At 47.4% G+C, this 18,118-nt stretch overlaps 1 protein-coding gene and 1 long non-coding RNA gene across 3 annotated transcripts; one reads left to right on the top strand and one right to left on the bottom strand.

Annotated features, from left to right (window-relative positions):
- Positions 1–45: 45 nt before the first annotated feature.
- LOC147598760 (uncharacterized) lies at positions 46–3,398 on the bottom strand. Its single transcript, XR_015260287.1, has 3 exons — positions 3,115–3,398; positions 1,740–2,061; positions 46–1,637 (listed from the first exon to the last, which is right to left on the bottom strand). It is a non-coding gene; the product is annotated as an uncharacterized LOC147598760 (long non-coding RNA).
- Positions 2,544–13,412, top strand: MAPRE1 (microtubule associated protein RP/EB family member 1). 2 transcript variants are annotated; one of them, XM_086760353.1, is made up of 7 exons: positions 2,544–2,663; positions 3,405–3,528; positions 6,846–6,991; positions 8,194–8,398; positions 8,775–8,884; positions 9,563–9,715; positions 10,114–13,412. In XM_086760353.1, exons 2-7 carry the CDS (start codon positions 3,408–3,410, stop codon positions 10,168–10,170), a joined length of 792 nt encoding a protein of 263 aa, XP_086616479.1. In that variant the 5' UTR covers positions 2,544–2,663; positions 3,405–3,407; the 3' UTR covers positions 10,171–13,412. The 2 variants fall into 2 exon arrangements, with proteins under 2 accessions (XP_086616479.1, XP_086616480.1); XM_086760354.1 differs by having other exon boundaries at positions 2,646–2,667.
- Positions 13,413–18,118: the final 4,706 nt, after the last annotated feature.

Below are 18,118 nucleotides of genomic sequence, written 5' to 3' on the forward strand. Positions count from 1 at the left end.
AGGATAGAGAAACCAAATCTTGTTTATTTTTATTTTTAAGACTTTTTGGATAATTTTGTTGTTTTACGTCTATTGCTGCTTTAAGGCATTACGTAAGAATGTGGAGATTCCTAGACCTGAATGTAGCTGAAACTGAACTGTGAGGTGATAGAATTACTTTTCTAGCTAGAACTAAAGAAATATTCTTTTATATGTTTGGCTGTAGTTTACAAATATTCACTACTTCCTTTTTAAAGCATCTAAAACTTTTCCATACATTTTAAAATCCTGCTGAGTGGTTCGAAAGCGTACACAGTAATCAGAGCAGGGAGGATTTGGGCTCCAGCGTGCATAAAGGAAAACGTTCTCTGCGCATTCATTTCCCAAGTGAATGCGGTACATCGGCAGGAAGGATAGCGTAGCGGTCAACGTTGTCTTCAAAACACAGCCCCAAAGATCACGTAAGATGCCACGAACCCGAGCAGTATTGGCAGCCTGTTAGCTGTGGTGCAGCGGCTTCCTCGCAGGGAAAATCCCCCCCGACCCCAGCAGGGCCCAGCTCCCTGACTTTGCCGAGCGCTATCTCGCTGTCCCTGGAGTCCTGGGCGTGCTGTTCCCGGGGCCGGCATCCAGGGAGCTGTGGGTGCGTGCGCAGCAGGGCCCGTCCATCCCCGCCAGCTTTTCCGTAGCCGTGGGGCTGCTGTCCCGGCAGGCATCTCCCGCGGACTCTTGACTCCAATGCACATTTCAATGCACTGAAACAACCCGTGACGTTCCCCCCTCGGCCCCCCTGTCCTCCCTACCTCTGCTGTTCGCTGCAGCCTGTCCCCTGGGTCTGGCAGCGTCCTTGGGCGCCTTCTCAAAATGAACCAGGTGCAAACCACGGGCCAGCCCTCCGCGCCGTGCCAGGCTGTCTCAGAGGTGCTGTACAGCATCAGTGGGGAACGAGAGCTTCTCTCCCAGCTCCTTCTACCTCTCTGACACGTGGGGACCCCACTCCACACCCCTTATGGGCGGTGGAGGACGGCAGCCTACCCGGAGGAGGGAGCCTCCCCTTTTCCACTCTTGTGTGCAGCATCGCGCCCCGCGCCCGTCCCCGTCTTCTCTCGGTCTCCAACCCACGGCTGCTCTGGGGAGTGGGCAGGAAGAGGAGCCCGGGTGAAGTTTGAAGGCTTTTTCCCCGTGGTGCTGCCCGGAGGTTACTCTTCGCCGTGTTCCCACAGGGGTTCCTTCGCAAATGATGCGTGTTTGAGCCGCACGCCGTAGTTAAGAAAATGCTGGAGAAAGGCAGGCGGTCTCCTCCGCGCCGCTGCTGGCGCCTGCAGCGCTCTGCAGGTGCCCGGGGACAAGCGGCAGCCTCTCCCCACTTTTGTCACAGCTGGCTGGAAGATGGCGGGGGGGTTCCGTGGGTGCTGGGGGTGTTTGGGAAGCGCCCTCACCAGCCTCCGATCCTCGTGCCCAGCCTGGACCCAGTCGCAACACTAATTCCTCTGCCCATTCCCAGCCGCAGTCCCGGACGGAGCCTGACGCGGGGGTGACGGCCGTCCTCTGCCTTGGGATCCTCTTGACCGTTTTTGTTTTTCCAAACTGGGCTAACGCGTAGCCTGCACCCCACGGCATCTCTAATCCCCTCCTCCAGGTCTCGCATCCTTCCCTATCTGATCAAAAGGAAAAGAAATAGAAGAGAAAAAAAAAAAAGGACTTGGGGAAAGTAAACAAAGATGAAAGAGGAAGGAGAATTGCCTTGGCATGAAGCTCACTTGATAGGAACGGTAGCAGACAAGTCTTCCTTGACATGTTTTCCCTGTAAGCGCTGCCTTTTATTGTGTGTTTGTAAAAAATGTCGTAAGGAGAGGTAGATTTCAGAAATGCCTTTTTAATGCTTTTTAAAGGTTTCTAACTCTCCCTGGTGCTATTTTTTTAGGTTAAGGATTTTTTATGTCGAAAATTTTGCGGGTTTTTATACGATCTTTTTAAAATAAAAGAAGTGTATTGTTTTGTTGAACACATTTCGTATACTTTTTGTAGCGGGAACGGAGAAACTCCCAACTCTGCCTTATCCACACAGTTTCACTGATTTTCCTGTGGGAAAGAAGGGGATCCGTGTCAGTTGACTGTTTATCGCCATTCCATTAAAACTCAGTGCATCTGTGAGCGGGCTGTGCTTATTCCGTGAGTTCCTCCTGGGACAGGGGGCTCTGCAGAGGGACGCGTTTCGCAGGACCTGTCCGCCTGCCCCTTCCGCTGCTGCCCCTGGGGTGGCGGGCCCGGCACAGCGGCCCCGGGGGAGCCAGACGCGCGGGCCCGGCCGGGCTGTGGCGGGGGCCGGGGGGGCCGGGCCCGGCGCGGCCTGAGGCGGCCCTGCCGCCATGGCGGCTCCTCGCGCCGCAGCCGCGAGAGGCACGCGGCAGCCCATGGATGTGGGCGGGGCTAGCAGCACCACCAATGGCAGGTGATCCCGAGGGCCGTGTGGGCGGAGCCGCGCCGTAGCAACGCGGTGGGTTTCCCCGCCCCCTAGCAACCGCTTGCCCCGCCCCCTCCCGGCTCAACGCCGAGCCGGCGAGCGGCGCTCGCCGCATCCGCCGTGACGTGCGCGTGACGCCAGCGCGTAGCGTGCGAGTGACGTGGTCCCGGGCAGGCGGGCGGGGCCGGTTTGAACGCGGAGGAGACGGGGCGAGAGCGGGGCAGGTAACGGGCCGGGCCGCGGCGGCGGGGCGGCGGCGGGGCCGCGGCGGCGCGGGGAGGCGGGCCCGGGCCCGGGCTCGGGCTCGGGGGGCGGCCGGGCCGGCGCCCGGCGGGCTGCAGGGAAACCGGCGTGAGGCCTGCAGGGCCGGGCCGCGCCCCTCCGCGAGGTGCCGCGGGGCCCCGCGGGAGGCGGCGGCGGCGGAGCGGCCGCTGTGGCGGGTGGGGGGGAGGGCGCGGCGGCGGGAGTGGGGGGGGCGCGGGCCGCGCCCCGCCCGGCGGCAGCTGCAGCGAGGCTCCGCGGCCGGGAGCGAGCGCGGCGGCTCCGCTTTGTGCCGGCGGGGCTGGGCGGGGAGCGGCCGCCGGGAATTTCTCCCTGGAGAGGTGCCGTGCTCGGCCGGGGGGGCTCCTGCCGGGCTCGGCCGGCGCGGGTGGAGGGGGCGGGTAGCCTGCCGCAGCTGTGATTGCCCTCCTCGGAGTTTCCGCGGGTGCCTTGGTGTTAATTCTTCCTCCGAAAGCACGAAGCCGCGTCCTTCCCAGCCGCGGTGGCAGCGGGCCCTCCCGGCTGTTGGCAGCGGGCGGCCTCGTCGTGTTTCCTGCGCATCGCGCTGGGCTCGGCTGTTGTGTCATGCGGGCTCCGAGGGAAGGCCTCCCCGCAGCCCGGCGAGCGTGTCCGAACAGCAGCGACGGAAGCGTGCGGCGCCGGCGTTCCCGGGACTCACGCCTCTGGTTCTGTCTTCCAGAAAATGGCAGTTAATGTGTATTCTACTTCAGTGACGAGTGATAACCTGAGTCGGCATGACATGCTCGCGTGGATCAACGAGTCTCTGCAGCTGACGCTGACAAAGATCGAGCAGCTGTGCTCAGGTAAGGGGGCTCAGCGTGGGGGGGGTTTCCGAATTTGGTGTGCGTAGAGGTACAGGTGCGCCGTGTGAACCGGCTGTGCCGGCCCTCCGTAGCCGTGCTGTTGGCTTAATCCCTGGTGTGAACAGGTTCATGGTCGGTGTTATAATCTGGTTGTGCTCAGTGTTTTGTTGAAATGGGTGTTAATAGTGTAAGCATTATGAAAAGGCATGCTTTTCTGACTCGCTGCAGTGTGGATGGAATAAGAAGGAATGTGAAAAGAAGAGTCTTAGGAGAGGGTGTTTTGGTGGATAGAGAAGGCCTTACACATGTAGTAACTAGCGTAAACAGATGTGATTTCTCATGGAAGAGAACTACTGGGAGATCTGGGAGGCTGGGCAGAAGGAGCTGTGCGAGAAAGGCGTACTGGTGGCTCTTGGGTTCACCTTCATGACCTTACACCCCTTTATGGTAAAGGAGCACGCTGGTCTGTGCCACCCCGGCTTCCTTTGGCTTGAGCTGACTCGAGCGCCGCTGAATGTCGGAGCGAGTTGTAGGCAGAAAAGGGGAAGTGATTGTGGTACCGAAATGGAGGCAAGTGTCATCGCAGGGAGGAGTGTGTGTGTGTGGGAGGAGGCTTGTAGAAACGAATAAAAGATAATAGTCTGTGGAGTCAGAGCTGAAAAAAAACCCAAGGCTAAAAATGCAGCCTAGGTAGAAGATGGTGATTTGGATAACTGCAACAGGCAGGTGGAAGGGACTTGGTGAGAAGTGGAAGGGACTTGGTGAGAAGTGGAAGGGACTTGGTGAGAAGTGGAAGGGACTTGGTGAGAAGTGGAAGGGACTTGGTGAGAAGTGGAAGGGACTTGGTGAGAAGTGGAAGGGCAGCTCGTACAGCAAATTTCAGATAAGGCGTTGCTCACGGAATGAGAGGTGTGGAAATTGGAGGTGGAATAAAGGAAGGAATAAACTTCAAATAAGTTTGGGTCTGTCAGTACAACCTGTGGCTGAGGCTGTGGAAGGTACGTTCACAAAGATTACAGAGAAATAGGGGGCTTACAGTAGACATCTGATAGGCAACTGTAGTGGCTTTTGTCTGGTGAGGTGATGGAGAAAAACTGTAAGGGTGAAGGAACTAAAGCTCTACAACCGCAGGAGTAAGGGAAATGATAAGCATTGTCTGGTTTCAGGTAGGCAGGTTACAAACCTGTTGTGTGCTGTGTTGATTCATATGGCTGAGGAGTTTTGCTTAGAATCGATGGGAGTCTTGCATGCTGTGAGAGCTCCGTCACCGCGAAGTGAGGGTAATTAGTGCTGACTCTGCAGAATTCCAGCTCACCTGTTTTCAGGAGAAGGCTGAGAGCTGTTGATGTGGTATGCGCTGAGTAACGTCCCTTTTCTGTGTCTGCAAAAATACTTCGTGCCTCTGCAGGTGTGGAGGTGGCTTTCGCTGTCTGCCGTAGTCATGTGAAATGGGAGTTTCCAGGCTGGCTTTGCTCCCTAAGGGCAGGAGTGGCAGCAGCAATTCGAGGTTGCATAAATACACAAGAGACGACCTTTGGCTTATACTGTGATTTCTCTTTTATCGTGCTTATTGCTTAGACTGCCCATAGCTAGCAAACCCCAGATTTCTAGCAAGTCATCTGTTTTTTTGAGCTGGGCATTGGAGTTCATCAGCAAGTGACCTGGAAGGCAGTGGAGATCAAACAGCAAGATTCATTTATTTATTTATTTATTGGATGAGCAGCAGCCTTCTAGTAGCAGGTGAAAGTGGGAGCCCCAAAGACCTGCAAAATAGCTTGACAGAACGCAACAATGCAGGACTTTGTTACCCGTGCTTGGGGTGAACAGACTACTTTAGGGAAGACCATGATGTATTTCTTCGTGCCTTTAGCTGTCTCGCAAAAGCTCACGTGTAGCTGACTGAGGTTAAGGTTCCCATGACTCTCTGTTGATACTGGTGGAGGGAATAACACTCAGAATGTGGCGCTCGTATTTTCAGCGGCACGCAGTTGTGTATTGTCGCTGCAGAGTGAGGATATAGCTTAAAAAGATCTTTAATTTTTTGGAGGTGGTTGTCTAATCTCTGCGGCTGCACTGAATCCCTCTTTTTGCTCTTATTTCAGTAAGAGCTGAATTGAAGGACATGAAGCATTGAAAATTAATAGAAAGAAACGCTATCTTATTTCAGTCCTTTGATTAAGGCTTGATTTCAATATAATCCAGCTTAATCTGCCCTCTCACCTTTGAGGGCACCGCGTATAGGTTTGTAGAAAGTAAATGTATCGCTGTTTTAATAATGACTACATATAGTGTTAGAATAATTATTTTTCTAGTCTAGTTCTTGTAGTGTTGATAAGAGGAGGCGACACGCCTGTTGGATGCCTGTAATGTCTGTCGTGGTTTAACCCCAGCCAGCAGCCAAGTACCACGCAGCTGCTTCTCCCCCTCTCCCTCCTGGGCGGGATGGGGAGAGAACTGGAAGGGAAAGCTTGTGGGTTGAGATAAGGACAGTTTACAAAGGCAGCAAAGGAAGAGGTAACAGTATATGTGTAAACAATGGTAGTAATAATAAAGTATAGGGATAATAAAGTACACAAAATGAACGATGCGCAATTTCTCACTGCCCAATGATGGATACAGCCCGAGCAGCGATCGTGGAGCAGAACCAGGAATGATCTCGGAACAGCGATTTCCTGAGCAGCGATCTCGGAACCGCAGTTTCCTGAGGGAGCGAGCCAAGCCCCGCTTACATACTGAGCGTGACATCTGTGGTACGCAGTACTCTCTGGCCAGTTTGGGTCAGCTCTACCGGCTGTATCCCTCCCAGCTTCCTGTACCTGCACATCAGCGCAACCCGGGAAGCTGGAAAAAGTCCTTGATCTCTTAGCAACACCAAATAACATCAGTGTGTTATCAGCATTCTTCACATGCTAAATCCAAAGCACAGCAGCTCCTGGGAAGGAAATCAGCTCCATCTTGGCTGAAACCAGGGCACATCTCGGATCTGTACTGGTATCCGTGAAGAAAGGAAAATCAAATTGCTCATTGGATTTCTTTTTTTTCTTTTGGAGTTATGGAGGCAGTATTGCTCTTGTTCAGAAGAGTTCAAGTGTGAGACCAAAAGTTTGGTTCTGCAGCTTGCTTGAGCTTATTTACAGCCAGGCTGCACCCAAGTAGGAGACTGCAGGTTCCTGTTTTCTCGCTTTTGTTGCCTCTGAGGGATTGTGTAGCTGAGGAATGAGTCAGGTCAGGTTTGCTGACCAGACTGGAAGTAACTTACGTAGGCTAGTGCACTGACTTGATTCATCTGAGGATTTCTGTTCTTTTTCTTTTGGCAGGTGCTGCATACTGTCAGTTTATGGACATGCTCTTCCCAGGCTCTGTAGCACTCAAGAAAGTCAAGTTTCAAGCGAAATTGGAACATGAGTACATTCAGAACTTCAAGGTTCTACAAGCGGGTTTTAAACGAATGGGTGTTGACAAAGTAAGCTGGGTTGTAACTGGTTCTCTGTGCTCTGAATTTCAAAGTAGATGGAGTGTACTTCAAATTTAGAGCGGAACAAATCTGGGAACGGAGTTTGCTTTTGGTTTGTAAATCTCAAAACTTTTGGTTTTGGTTTGCATTGGGGTTCTCGCTTTGTTTAGAACAATCTATGCTTTGCTCCAGCCAAGGTTAGCTGTCCCGTTCGTAGTGATGAGATGAAATGTTACATTTTAATTCTGGGCAACTTACGTAGCACAGAGTAATACTGAAACTTTTGCAAGATAAGGTTTACTTGACGGTCTTGGTTGAACCATTGTTGTACCAGGCACGTTCCCATACCCTGCTGGTAGGGTAGTCCTGAGGATTTCCAGTTCCTCTTTACAAGCATGTGTAATCTTAAGCTAGTGAAAATGGGATCTGGGAAAAAAAAACTTTTCCAGATTGAGTGATAGCTTTGCTTATGGAAAGGTGATTTATCTAGGTGAAGGCTGCTGCCAGCATGTTTGTTATGATGCAGAACATTTCTGTGCTAAAGATTTTTCCTGCCTTTAAAACAGTCTCAGTCTATGTTAGCTAGCAGCCTGGACACACACTTAATCGATCGGCTTGGGGGAAGTAGCCTGTGCAGCGTGTCCAGGACCGGGCAGCCGGTTGTGCTTTTAAACGCCGAATGATCACGTAGTGCCAATGGCTCTTGGCCCCTGAACTCTCGGCTCGTGGCTACAGACTTCACAGCTTGCTGCATCTTTTCAATAATCTTCACTTACGCTCCTTGTTCCAGAGAAACTGTGATTTGCTAACAGGTGGTGTTTAGATCTTGTAGTGGTTCTGCGTGTCAGCAGCCTGTGAAACTGGTCGGCAGCTCAGATTCATGAGAGCTAGCACTGCGTGAGCCAGCTTCAAATGCACAGAGAAGTTTCGTGTTGAAACTTGGTGTAGCAGAAACCTTGCTGCAGAATTATTTAGAATGATTTGGACACTCATGGTGAAAGCATGATTTGTTTTTAGTTCCAATTATTTGCAAAAATCCTGCTGTTTGACATACAGTTATGGTCAAGGAGGATTTTCTCTAGACCGGACAGAGAATGACATTTGCATATCTTCTGAGTGCACTAATTTAAGAACTTTTTCTATAAAGAGAGAGAGATTTTCTACCCATAATAGGAGTTTGACTTTTTTTTTTTTCCTTCCTCCCCTTCCAGATAATTCCTGTGGACAAACTAGTGAAAGGAAAATTTCAGGACAACTTTGAATTTGTTCAGTGGTTCAAAAAATTTTTTGATGCAAACTATGATGGGAAGGAGTACGATCCTGTTGCTGCTCGACAAGGCCAAGAGACAGTAGCACCTAACCTTGTGGCTCCAGTCGTGAACAAACCCAAGAAAGCTCTCAGTTCTGGCGGTGCAGGTAGAGAAAGTAGTTAAAAGATTATCTAGATCAGTCAAACTCTGGGGAAAATACGACTGAATTGCTGTTTAAAATCAGTGGCTGAAGTGATAGTATTTTTGCATCGTGTTTCAGAGATGCTAGGCTTCAGACACTGTTATCCTGTAGTACCCAGTTCTGTGGGAGCTACAGAAAGAACGGTCTTCTCCAAAAGAGAAAATGGCAAGGATTGGTGCCAACACGTGCCCAAAAAATGGACATGTCACATGGAGTCAAGAAAAGGAAGGAACATGTCTTCAAACTCCTACATGCCTGCGCGTGTTTGGAAGGGGGATGGTACCTTTATAGGAAGAAGAAAGGTGTCCTGAGAGGAACTAACACTGGATTAATCTTGCAGCCCCACAGAGGCCCATTGTCACACAGAGGACCGCAGCAACGCCAAAAGCCGGCACTGGAATGGTCAAGAAGGCAGGAGGAGATGATGAATCAGCAGGATTGATTGAGCAGGTGTGTTGACCAGAATGGCTCTGTGCTTTTGGATTTATGTGCAGCTCTTTTTTTCTGATAGCATGAAATGACTGGGTCAGGCAGATGGAAGAAAATGATCTGAATCTTGTAAGCTCATTTGAAATCACTTATTCAAAAGCCTTCATTGCAATGGTCTTGCTCTCCTGACAGGAGCGAAGCCCCTTCGGCAGTACACGAGCAGCCAGACATTTAACCCTCGTATGTGCCATGACACACATAGCGTTGTTTTTAAGTGTTTCCACAGCTGTGTTGCAGCTATCACAGCATTCCAACTGAGCTATGAGCAGCTGCTGCTTCCCTGAAATACTGAATGTAATACAACTGAAACGGCCATCAGCATGGGAGTTGTCTCGAAAGAATGTCAGCAAAGAACATGGCAGGCAGTTAGTGTTTTACCTATTTCGTGTAATAAGCATTTAGAATTTCTAAGTGGTATTGCGTGTGTTGGGCTGGGCTTTTGTTGTGGCAAGAATATTACAATTTGAGAAACAGACCTTTTCCTCCTCTGACAGTTCCCCTTCCCCCCTCCGTCTTGGTTACTTCTGAAGTGCTTTGCCTTGTAACACCCTTCTGAGAACTTTGGGGGCCTTGCCTTTTGAGTAGATACTACTCAAGTTTCTCTTTGATGAATAAATTATTGTTGATGCCCTTTGGTAGATCAATGTATTGAAACTTACTGTTGAAGATCTGGAGAAGGAGAGAGACTTCTACTTTGGCAAATTGAGGAACATTGAATTGATCTGCCAGGAGAACGAAGGGGAGAATGATCCAGTGTTGCAGAGGATTGTGGAAATTCTTTATGCCACAGATGTAAGTAGTCTGGTATAAATGGTATTGCATAGTTCCTCCCTCCCCTTGTAATTGGAAGCTGGTTTGCTTTCCAGGGCTCCCTCTATTTCTAGTTGCTTGTTGGTTTATTGTTTTTTTTTCCCTTCAGGTTTATGGCCTAGCTTTTTCCTGTAATAAAGGAACAGATAACATAATTATAGTCAGACAGCAAGCAAGGTTAGCCTTTCATGGAACGTACGTAGCAGATAGATCAAAGATGAGGAAAATAACTCTTCTGGTAATATACCTTGACACTCTAAATGGTGACTTAAGGGTATCTATCTTAAGTAAAAGGAGGGGAAAAAAAAGAGCATACAGAGTAGCCAGGAACTGGTTTAACATCAGGTTTTCATTAAAGTACTTGTTTTATTCCCCTTCAGGAAGGCTTTGTGATACCCGACGAAGGAGCGCCGCAGGAGGAACAAGAAGAGTATTAACAGACCACATACTGTACCAGCAGAGCAGCAACATCAGAATTCTTTGCCCCAGATCATGTGCTTAACTGTAAAATACTCCACTTTATTCTTAGAGGACTCACTGGTTTCTTTTCATAAGCAAAAAAGTACCTCTTCTTAAAGTGCACTTTGCAGAAGTTTAACTTTTTACGGTGGGTCTGAGTTAGGAGCTCTTTCTCGCTGTGTAGCAGAGCAGTATTCACATCTAGGTGGTATATTTAGGGAGCAAGAGGCTGAATATTTGGAACTTGTTGCGGAATGGTTTGCTGGTAAAACACTGGTTTGTGGGAAGGCTCTTTTTGTATCTAAGGTGCTGTGTCGTAGAGAAATTAAAGACTCTGACTCACAGAAAGATTGAGTTAATGTGAAATTGCAGCACAGACATTATAATAAAATGCCTTAAGAGTATTTAAAATATGCTTCCGTATGCCAAATTGAAGTAATGTGACAGGAGATTTTATGTGCTTCATACTGGGGTAGACGCTTGTTTAATTCCATTCACTGCTGTCGGAGAGGGCTTGCCTGGCAATCCCCTGTCAGCAAGTGCTCAAAAGGGGCTATTAAAACAAAACTCCATTCCTGTGTAAAGCTGCTTACTAAGTGATTAGTTCTCGATGAAATAGGCCTGAACATTGCCTGTCACAAGATTAGAGGGAGTATGAACAGCTGAGACACATAAATTACCTTGAAGAGTGCTAAAGCCTTTTTCTGTGGCATCGTGGCTAATGACTTTGCCAAAATGTACTGTGTTTTCTGTAAGAAAAACGAAACAAAAAAAAATAAAACAACGGAAAAGCAAAGGGCATCCAGTCTCACTGCCTAAAATGTTCTTCAGAAGTAGTTTTCCTTCCTGGCTCTTGTTCCTGTATGTCCCGTTTCTTTTTATTTTTGTTGGCATACTTTTTGGTCTCTTACTTGTTCTTTTCTCTTTCTCATCCCAAGGAACGCTGATCAAATCCAATAGTTGTAACAGGACTTGCACTGTGCAACTATCTTATAATGAAAGTGGATTGAGCATGTGAGGTTGATGATTTCTTTGGTCTTTTTCCTTTTTTTTTTTTTTTTTTTTTCCCCTCCCCTTTCAAACCAGGGCATACCTAATAATAATACTGCCAGTTCAGTAGTCTTCTGGGGTAAAAACTAAAATATGCTGGCTAACAGAGCTAATGTTATTGCAGAAAATACAGTACTGAGACTAACTTAAATATTAATATTTAAAATACTTTCCTTAACTGTCCTTTTTTGCTATCACGCCCCTCATTCCTGTTGTGTTTGGCAAGATCCTGCAAGACTTCTGATCCCCCCTCACTACTGAGATTGATCAGTCCTGTTGTGCTTGTATTCATTCGTTTCTGGTGGTAGCTTGTCCTAAAATGTGTGTAGGAGAGCATTTTATGGTAATTGTTGTGTAGTGCATGAATCTTTGTGAAATTCAGAGAAAAACCCAAAATCAGTGAATGCCAAAAATGCAAGTATCTAGCCATTGTTTAAAATTGCAGTGGTGCTATTTCTCTTGTGGCCTTCTAGACTTTTGTTGCCCTAAAACTCCATTTTACTGAGAAACCATATTTGACTTGGATTTTTCTTGACAGGGTTTTTCTATTTTAAGCAGTTTCTAAATAAAGTTCTGTATTTCAAGAGTGTCATGTCTGCTGGAGTCTCTCGTGCTTTCAGATACCGTTAGGCAAAGCTGAAGTTCGTGGTGGTTCTTGCGATGAAGCTTGCAGGACCTGCAATATCAGCTTTCATCCTCCAGCCCCAGTTGCAGTCATTGCTAACTCGAGCAGCAGTAATGGCGGAACTGTCCTTGGAGTGTGCTGGGGAAACCGTTGCTGGAGTTTTGCCTTTTTTTTCCCCGCATATTTTTCGGATGAAATGTGAGTGCATTGTTGGCTTCCTGCTTCTAAGGGTGTGGGAATGGGGCTGTGTGACAGGAATGCTGTGACTTTGTGTTTAAGTGTTCTGAAACTGCTAAGACACTGGGTATTAGTTACAAACAATGAGATGTTAATTGTGTCTGTCACCAGCCTCTGTGAGCAGATTGGCTGTACGCTTAGTTGCTTGGTTTGATGTGAATTGTGTTTCATAGGTGAGCTTAAACGTTGTTGTCACAGATGTGTGCGCGGACCAGCATCTTCAGAGGAGTGCGTGTGTGATGTATCTGACCTCGAGACTGGAGTGTTCCCTGCGGGGCTTCCCTGCCGCGCCGGAGCACACCCTCCCTGCCCCCGGGGGGCTCCGGGGGTGCCCTGTTCTAGGGGTAGGCACTGCTGGCATTGCCTGCTGGTACTGTGAAACGTGTCGCGCTACAGAAGCGCAGACGTAGAACGGGGCTTTTGATGCACATAAAATCTTCACCATTACTTACTTGCTTTGAGGTTGGAAGCATATTTTTTCGACTCTAAATATTCCATTAGTGCAGCAACTCTGAGCAAAAGGTGGAAATAGTATGTGGCTGAATTTGAAGAGGACTTCTTGGGTGTCTGCTCTTTGCAGTCCAGTTGTGCACGGGGACCTGGTTGCTTCAAGTCTCTTAAGAGAGATTGCATGTGTGGAACTGTGAGGCACCCAGGTTATCAGATGGGTTGCGTTAGGTTGATTTTGATCTCTGCTGGCAAAGCAAGCAAATGTCCTTTCCTGCTAAGAGATCGGTGAGTCAGAAACACTGCTAGTGCGCCTGGTGAGGCTGTTGTGCGTGGACGTGCATTGTACGACTGAATTCAAACGGCAGTCTTGTCAAATGCTGCTGAGATTTCCAACTGCTTACATCACTCCTGTGCTACCAAGATGAGTTATGAATAAAATGGGGACAAACTCATGTAGTCAACTTATGACTATGTTATAGATGTCTTGGCATAATCTGTTTGTAATGTCCTTTTGGGGAAGAAAATAATGATGATAAGCCCAACTCAAACCATAGACTTACCATAGCTACTCTGTTACACTGGTACAGTATATGCTGTTAAATATGAAGTGCTCACCTGCCAGAACAATTCTGATAGCATCCGACCTTTCTTAGGATCTTAGTTTTATCAGACATTTGAAAAATGAGCAGAACGGAAGAAGTAAGAGCTCACATCTTTCTGTGCCAGCATGTCTTACTTGCAGGTGGACTTGTGGATGTTTTTTTAACTTTTACTGTTCAATTTTTTAAAAATTCCTGGTTTGCAATGACAATTCTTACTGTAACTGTCAAAAGCCTTCAAATAAAGGCCAGAAACTTCCTTGCTGTTGTATCGTATTGCTATTTACTGTGGGTGCTTCAGCACTCTGTCATCCTGCAGTCTGGCTGAATGTCCATTCACAGGAACGTGCGTGTCCTTCAGGAGTGGGAGTTTTTCTTTCTTGGAACACCCTGCCAAGGATAAGGCTGGAATCTGCATCCCACAAGAGAGAGATACTTTTTGCAAGTAAGTGTGTAATCCTAGTGAGCAACTGTACTGCAGATTTCAAACTAGCCTGGTGCTCCGCAGACCGGGCCTCTCGATTTCTGTGTGAGTGCAGACAATAATACGCCGTGACGCGTGGGCTGTTACTGCAGGGGCTGCAGCAACCCGGTTACTGGCAGGGATGAAGGCATGTGCATCAGGGCACCTGCGCTTCCTGAGCAGACAGCTAAAGAGTTTACTGATCTTTTAGTGCAGAGAGAGCAAGGGGAGGTGAAGGCACTGCAGATCCACTGCTGGTTAATTGGAAGAGGAAAGTGCAGCAGTTGGGATGAGAGGGTGCAATGCTGTAGCTGATGATGCTTAGAACGCAGGGAGCCAAAATGCAAACCATGGTTTTGCTGAAAGGAGACCTGAGTACACTCTGTTGGAGAGTAAGGTCTCCTGGGGTGAGATTCCTGTGTCTGTGACTGTCAGCTCCTCGCAGAAACTGCGTTTGGATACTTAATGGGCCCAGAGCCAGAGGAAAGAGGAATGTTAAACAGATGTGACTGGAGAATGTGAAAGGTGTGGAAGTGGAATCGGAGAAGGTTGCAGTTATAATGGGATAAACGTGTGGGAACAAGTCTTGCCATCAAATGGCACAGATAGCGCTCGCAAGGGGTCTGATGTGAGAGAACGCTCGAGGAAGGGAGGGACAAGTGCAGTGTGCTGTGGCTAACGGGGAGCGATGGGTGCACAGGGACAGGGAATGCGGGGTTGGGTAGCAGTACTGCAGAAAAGAGCTGGTTTGGTACAGGCAAGGTCCATCCACAGAAACGGAAACCAAAGGGGTTTTTGGTTTTGAGTGATACCTGTTAAACTGAAGGATCAGACTGCAGAAAACAGTGGTTTTGATAATATGAATACTTACACTGTCATTAAGACAGACAATCTGTATCTTCTAAGAATGTTTGGGGTTTTTTTCTGTTTAATAGAGAAGGAACAAAGTTAAACTTACCTTGAAATTTTGTAGGACCAAAAAGAAAGTTCCCAGAAGGCAATTCCAGCGTTGAAGAGGCAAAGGCCACTTGCTATGAAAATTACTCTTCTCTTTTTCAATGCAGCTGGCTGGCTTTTTGAACTGTGGCCTTTAAATAATATATATATTTAACATATTGAGATATAATTACACAAATAAATATTTATCAAAACAATAGAGAAATAATATGACAATAAGCATAATATTAAAATTTTATATATAAATATGTAATATGCACGTATATATTAAAAATATCTTTGGCTGACCTGTCAGAGCTGTAGGAAACATGAACGGATGTCGTTTCTGTTAAGTCTGAGAGATATTTTGCAGACATTTTCCTCTTGAGAATAATTTTGTAAAATGGTTCTCTGTCAATCTTCTCACAGTACTCTGCCTCTGATTTTGTCCCCAGGGGATGCATAAGGATGAACAGACATTCAGGAGACATTAAATCTCGTGGGACAGCATGGATATAAATCTCGACATGTTCAAAGATCTGCAGGTTGATATTTATGAGGTGATAAGCAGATGAGGTTAAAATGAGGGGACAGCGGAGGTGGGTCCATTTTCAAAACCTGGATGCAAACCCGTATTTGATCTTGGCTTTTCTCTCAAAGAAGAGCTTCCTGGGAGAATGAGGAGGAAAACAGAGAGGTTTGTGACGGTGGCTGTCGGGTGTTAGCGTGATTCCCCGGACGGTAAAGCTTTCCAGGCCGTTTCTCACAGGTACCGACGGTCTGTCGGAAACAGTAAGCCTGGAAGGGTCTGCAGTGTATTTGCTGTACTGCAACTCTCCCTCCCTTTCTGCAGGACACAGTTATGAGATTCCACGTGCCATAAAAGCTCCGTGCAGTCCATTCTGTGGAACTGTTTGTCAGCCTGGGAGGTTTTTGGGCAGAGGCCAAGGACTGCCTTTCAGGTGTCTCCTCTGCACGGCGAGTGGGACGGGGAACTTCTGATCCCTTACAGTGCACCACAAACTGGCTGGGAAATATCTCGCAAAATATTTGATGAGAAAAGTGTTTCCTGTCCTCCTAGTTGAACATATGCCCTTTATGAAAAATGTAACTTCACTTCCTCCTCCAGGCATTCAATATTTAAAGGCAGGAACATTCAGGCTGGAGATTTCTAATAGTGAGGGAAGATAACAGCTGCAACCCGTGATTCCATCTTGATCCGTTTAGGAAAGTTTTGATGAGTGGGGTGTGTTCACAACACAGTTTTAGTATTTCAAAGTTATGTAGTGGTTTCTGTGAAAAATTGTTGCAGATACACGTGCGAACTGAAAGCAGCATGTATAAATGGCCAATTCATAAAAAAACCGTGTACCGTACCTGTCTGGATGCGTGATGGCTGTGAGCCGCACCATTTAGGCTTCCAGTAAATGCATTTGCTGATTTGGAAACTGTAGAAATGTGCCGCAGGGTTCTCTTTGGGTTCACCTTTCATACAACGCTGTTACAGGATGTCATCTTTATGATCTTTTTCTCAGTTATGAATTATCTGGTTGGGTCTAGGTCTCAGTTTGCAATGCTTGTTTTCACAGGCTTGAATGAGTTCTGCATGGCAATGAAAGAAATTACAGATAGTGCTAACAATAAAGACGTCGATGACGTGTTATGAAGACTGGCATTGACTGTAATGCCTCATAGCCTAGGTAACGACAATGTCCTCTGTGTGAAAGATGAGGGTTAAGGCACAGCAGTTGCAAAAGTAATTTCCTGATTTATTTAAAAAAAAAAAAAAAGGAAAGAAAGAAATTGAACATAATTTGTTACTGGTGGTAGGGCGGTGTTTATTTTCATAGCTATCCTCTGTAATTCTTGCTCTATCAATGCTACAGAGCCTCAGATAATTCATTCTGCTCTCCCTTCGATACCGTGCAAATGCGATCGCTGTCTGTCTTGCAGGAAGAGTATCCGGACTACGTGCTGCCCAAATTCAGAAGCAAGGATGCCATGCTGGAAAGCAAATCACACCTGCTCTCCAGAATGCCCAAGAAAGTAATCTGACCGTAAGGTATTTGTGAGGTGCAATCTTGCGTTAAGAGCTGCTTGTATTTGTCTTCCACATAAATGGTTCTCTTGTGCTGCCTTGAAAAATGTCTACTACTTAAGCATTCATTTTTCCGTCAAATAGAAAACATGAGCATCCTCTCTGATGGAACTGGCTTAATAAACCAGTCCCTCGTTTAAGAACAGTGTCTACTATAATGTAATAGATTTGCTGATAAATGACTCCTTTAAATGGGTTCTCTTTTGGGTTCAATCAGTCTGGTTTGGCTATTGTCTGTAAAACTCTGAATTTAGTGGATTGTGCTGGTACAACAGCAAACCAGGATATAAGAGATGACAGCTATTCTCCTTCATGGGTTTTAGAGTTACGAAGGTAAAATGGCCTCTTTAGGAAGATTAACTGAGGTTAATCTAGCCTAGCGAGAAGAATACCCCAAGGCTGGAGGAGGAGACTTAAGTCTCCGTGTATGCGTAAGGGGCTGTTGCAAAGGAGAGTCTGGCCGTGTCCGTGGTGAAGCAAACTCCTGGAATTTAATACCCTATTAGACAAATCATTTTTTTCCTTTCTAAGGAAACTGCTAAAGGCAGGGCAGTAGTAGAGAGTGACTTTAAGGAGAGTGCGAAAGTGTGATACTTAGCAGGAAGATGAAGACCCTGACTTCTGTAGGCAGGCGTTGGATCAGATTCCCCCTGCTCCGAGGTCCCACCAACTTCCATTCTTGATTCTGTGATTCGAAAACCAGGGGGTTCTGATTCTTTAGGAATTGTGGGGGTGTTCAGTGAGTGAAATACAGTGAGCTTCTTGTGTACGTTTGCCTCTTTATCAAAGCACAAGGTCCCCTCTCCCGCTCCATCCCACTGCCATCTTTTTCCTTTGCTTTGCAACTCTCCTTATCCAGAGAGAGCCCGTGGAGTGGAGCCCTTCCAGGTGACTTTGAAGTTAGCACATCTGGGTGCTGCATCCTTTTCACCTCAGGAATATTTTTTGTCATTTCCCAGGAGGGTCTGGTTAAACAGAAGCATCTAGTCTCAGCTCAAGTTACTGCCTGCTAAGAGAACTGTTCCAGGCTGAGCACAAGGTAACGAATCGAGGTTGATTTCCAGAGAGGTGCAATTAGACCCTTGATTCCCGTTTCTCTCCATTTTCCCCTTAATGACTTTCAACCTAACGTTACTTGTGGAGTTTTTCTTGACGTTTTTGTTGTTCTGTAACGGTTATTGTGCATGAAAACCGTTTGATTTGCAGTTCTTTTGGGGTGAGGCTCATCCAGGAGCAGAGGCACAAGGGAGCCTCTTTGTCGCTCGGTGACGGTGAAGTTCAGAGGGGCAGACGGCAGCACCCTTTTGCCTGAATTCTGGAAACAGCCTGTTTCTTCTCTGCAGCTTGGCTAGACTAATCGAGGACTATGTCAAAAGAGGCAGGTCTGAGCAATGTCAGCTTGCTGGAGATAGGATCTGCTGATGAAACTGTTGGTAGATATTTACAGAAATTCCTGCTTGTTCTGGGG

This window comes from Chlamydotis macqueenii, chromosome 16 (genome assembly GCF_036417535.1).
Source record: "Chlamydotis macqueenii isolate bChlMac1 chromosome 16, bChlMac1.mat, whole genome shotgun sequence".
Classification (NCBI taxonomy): Eukaryota; Metazoa; Chordata; class Aves; order Otidiformes; family Otididae; genus Chlamydotis; species Chlamydotis macqueenii.